General features: G+C 45.8%; 1 protein-coding gene across 1 annotated transcript in view; it reads left to right on the forward strand.

Moving 5' to 3' along the window:
* Nucleotides 1-2810: 2810 nt before the first annotated feature.
* The window catches only part of EAH_00054840 (Sir2 domain-containing protein, putative), a gene marked incomplete at both ends in the record, with an annotated part of 5528 nt that continues 5241 nt past the window's right edge, over nt 2811-3097 (forward strand). Inside the window, one exon of the mRNA XM_013397740.1 lies at nt 2811-3081. Within this exon, the coding sequence (XP_013253194.1) occupies nt 2811-3081 (271 nt within the window). The remainder of the gene's footprint in view (nt 3082-3097) is intronic.

Consider the following 3097-nt stretch of genomic DNA (forward strand, 5'->3'; position numbering starts at 1 on the left):
TGAGGAATGTTGAATTTGTATCTTCTCTTCGTTTTGTTTGGTTGTTTGTCTCCGTGTTTACCTTCTTTTGTTTTTTATTTGTTTTGTTTCTTTTAATTGCGCTTTATTTATTTGTTTATCTCTCGTTTTTCTTGTCTCTTTGCTTCTCTCTCTCTCTCTGTCTGTCTCTCTCTGTCTCTCTCTGTCTCTCTCTCTCTCTCTCTCTCTCTCTCTCTCTCTCTTTCTTTCTTTCTTCAGACTTTGTTTCTGTCTTTGCTTGTTATTTGCATTCTCATCTGTCTTCTTCACGGATGTTTATTTACAGTTGCAGTTAAAGTTAGACCTATTATATAGATTAAGCATTCTATTATATATATATGTATATATGTATAGATATTATGTGCATATATAATAAATGTACATATATATTTATATATATATGCATGTATATTGTATATATATTGTATGAATATAACTTGGAGACAGAACAAAATCGAAAAATTTCGTCGTGGGAATCCTCATCCTTACTGCTGTTGCTGCTGTTGCTGCTGCTGTTGCTGTTGCTGCTGCTGTTGCTGTTGCTGTTGCTGCTGCGGGCTTAGGCGGGGTTGCGTACGCGAAGTATCCCCGGAACTGCACGACTTGTCGTGCATGTGTTGAGCGCTTTGAGGGGCGGCTTCAGCTGAATAAGATTGCAAATGAATTCATATGTTCGTGCAAACCCTAAACCCTAAACCCTAAACCCTTGTCTTTGAGACCTCCAGGCTGCCTACTTGCATCCTTTTGGGGCTTTCTTTGAGTGCATGCGCATGCGTTCTGCGGTGTACACCTCGCGAGCACAGCTTGTTTCCTGCTTAGGGTTTTAGGGTCTAGGGTTTAGGGTTTTAGGGTTTTATTTCAACGTGCGTTTATTTGCATTTAAATGTGCTTGTTGCTATCTGCAGTTTCTATTGAATCCACTTGCGCCATCCCCGCCCCCAAACTCTTCACGGTAATTCTTTTTAATTTAGCAGCAACACCTGCTGCTGCTGCTGCTGCTGCTGCATGGATGCAGCTGCAGCTGCTTTCATCCAGCTGGAAGCGCTGCTTGCATGCGGCCGCAGGCTCTGCATGCAGCCCCGTTGTGTTATTCTTTTTTTCTTTTCTGCTGTTTTCAGATGGCTGTGGAGGTTTTGAGGGAAAAGGCAATCACTTTCCGGGAGATAATTCGCACGAAGCAACTCGAGTAGACCCTGCATTTGTTTATTTAATTAAACAAATAAATAATGCAGCAACAACGACTTAAGCACGTGCATGCATGCATGCATGCATATATGCATGCATGCATATCGAGTGAAAACAGAAGGAACTTGATTGCTTCGCCGTAGATACACCGCAGCCTACCTACCTTCAGCCCTATTCACCCCTCAGCTCTCCGTAAACCCTAAACCCTAAACCCTAAGCCCGTGTCTGGCAGCTTCAATATCGCTGCGTGCGACAGCCACAGTTCTGCGTCTGACGGCGCTTTGACGGTTAATAAGAAGATTGGGGGGAAATTAAAAAAAAATAATTTTGCTCCGGAGAGGCATGCAAAAGAGAAAAGATTTAAAAAAAGAACTCATTAATGCACTGTTATTTACCTTTATTCACCTTTTCTCGTCTTTGTTTGAAATCGAGGAGGATGCGGCACTGTTATTTACCTTTATTCACCTTTTCTCGTCTTTGTTTGAAATCGAGGAGGATGCGCGAAACTTTCCTTAGCTTTTTATTCGCATTTTTCTATATTTTTTAATTCGGGCTACCAAATAGACCTTATTAACAATATTGCGAGAAAGAAACTCCAAAAATAAATAAAAATATATATGAAATGTACGCAACTGCTGAGTTGCAGCACCAGGCGGGAGCTACTAGGGAGGAAACAGTGAGATTTTCGAGTATTTTCTTCGCTTGTAGCCATAAAATACCTTTAACTGCTGTTGTTTAATTGATGTAATTATGCAAATAACTGCAGAATCCTCAAAAAGAGGGCGCCTACGACCCGCGAATACAAGTGGTGAGAAAGCTGCACATACACCCCACGGGCTGAACTTCGTGCAGCAGCAGATCCTTTTCTTTTGAATAAAATACTAAAAAAAGGTGTTTTTGAATTTAAAAAGGAGTAATTTTAACAGCAAGAAGACACCTCAACGAGAGAAAAGGTTCTTGAATTCCCTTTGTTTCGTAGAGTGCAGCAACTTAGCGGTTTAACTGGCGGGTGCGATGAGGACATAAGGAAGAAACTTTCAGGTGTACGTACACCCCATCTTCGGAGGTGCGTCTGAAGCCTCCGCAGAAGCCCTCATATCTGTCTGTCTGCAGTATGGCGATCTCCTGGGGTTCACTGACAGCCTCAAGTGCGGAGGCAGCATTAAGAGTTGCTGCACTGGGGGGGCTGGAGAGGCTACCATCTGTTTGGGGGCCCTCTGGGGGGCCCCTTCATATCTGTTGCTGAGGCCCAGACAAACGAAACGAAAGGCCTGCTGCTGATAGCAGCAGCAACCCTCCACAAACTGCGCAGCTGCTCTTGGGTGGCGGCCTGCAGCAGCACAAGCAGCAGCAGCAGCAGCGCCACCACCTCCACCTGCTGCTGCACCGCTGCTTCCTTTCCTGTATCTTGCGGGAGCAGCAAAAACAGCCTTCGAGTTGGCTTGCGGCATAAACAGCAGCAGCAGCAGCAGCAGAACAGCAGCAGCAACTCGCGCAGGTCCTGTTGCGTGCAGCAGCAGCAGGTGTCTTGTGGCTGTAGCCTCATTTAGGTGTCTGTACACCTCATTTCTCGTTTGAGGGTTAAGTGTTTATAATTCAGAGCTTCAATGGCTGCTCCTTCTCCCTGTTCGGGGTCTCCTGCTGCAGCTTTCTCGTCGGCGTCTGTTAATTGCTGTCCCCCAAGCCCGTGGGGGCCTCAGTCGTCTCCTTCTCTATCTTCTGCATCTTCATCTGATTCTGCTGCAGCAGAAGGGGCCACCAAGGGCCCCCCTGGGGGCCCCAGGGGCCCCGAGACTCCCACCGTAGCAGCAGCAGCAGCAGCAGCAGCAGCAACAGCAACACCAGGGCCCCACAAGAATGCTTTAGCATACGCTTCACGTTTATCTTCAAACCC

The sequence above is a fragment of the Eimeria acervulina genome, genomic scaffold (assembly GCF_000499425.1).
Source record: "Eimeria acervulina Houghton genomic scaffold, Eah_scaff1063, whole genome shotgun sequence".
Taxonomy (NCBI): Eukaryota; Apicomplexa; class Conoidasida; order Eucoccidiorida; family Eimeriidae; genus Eimeria; species Eimeria acervulina.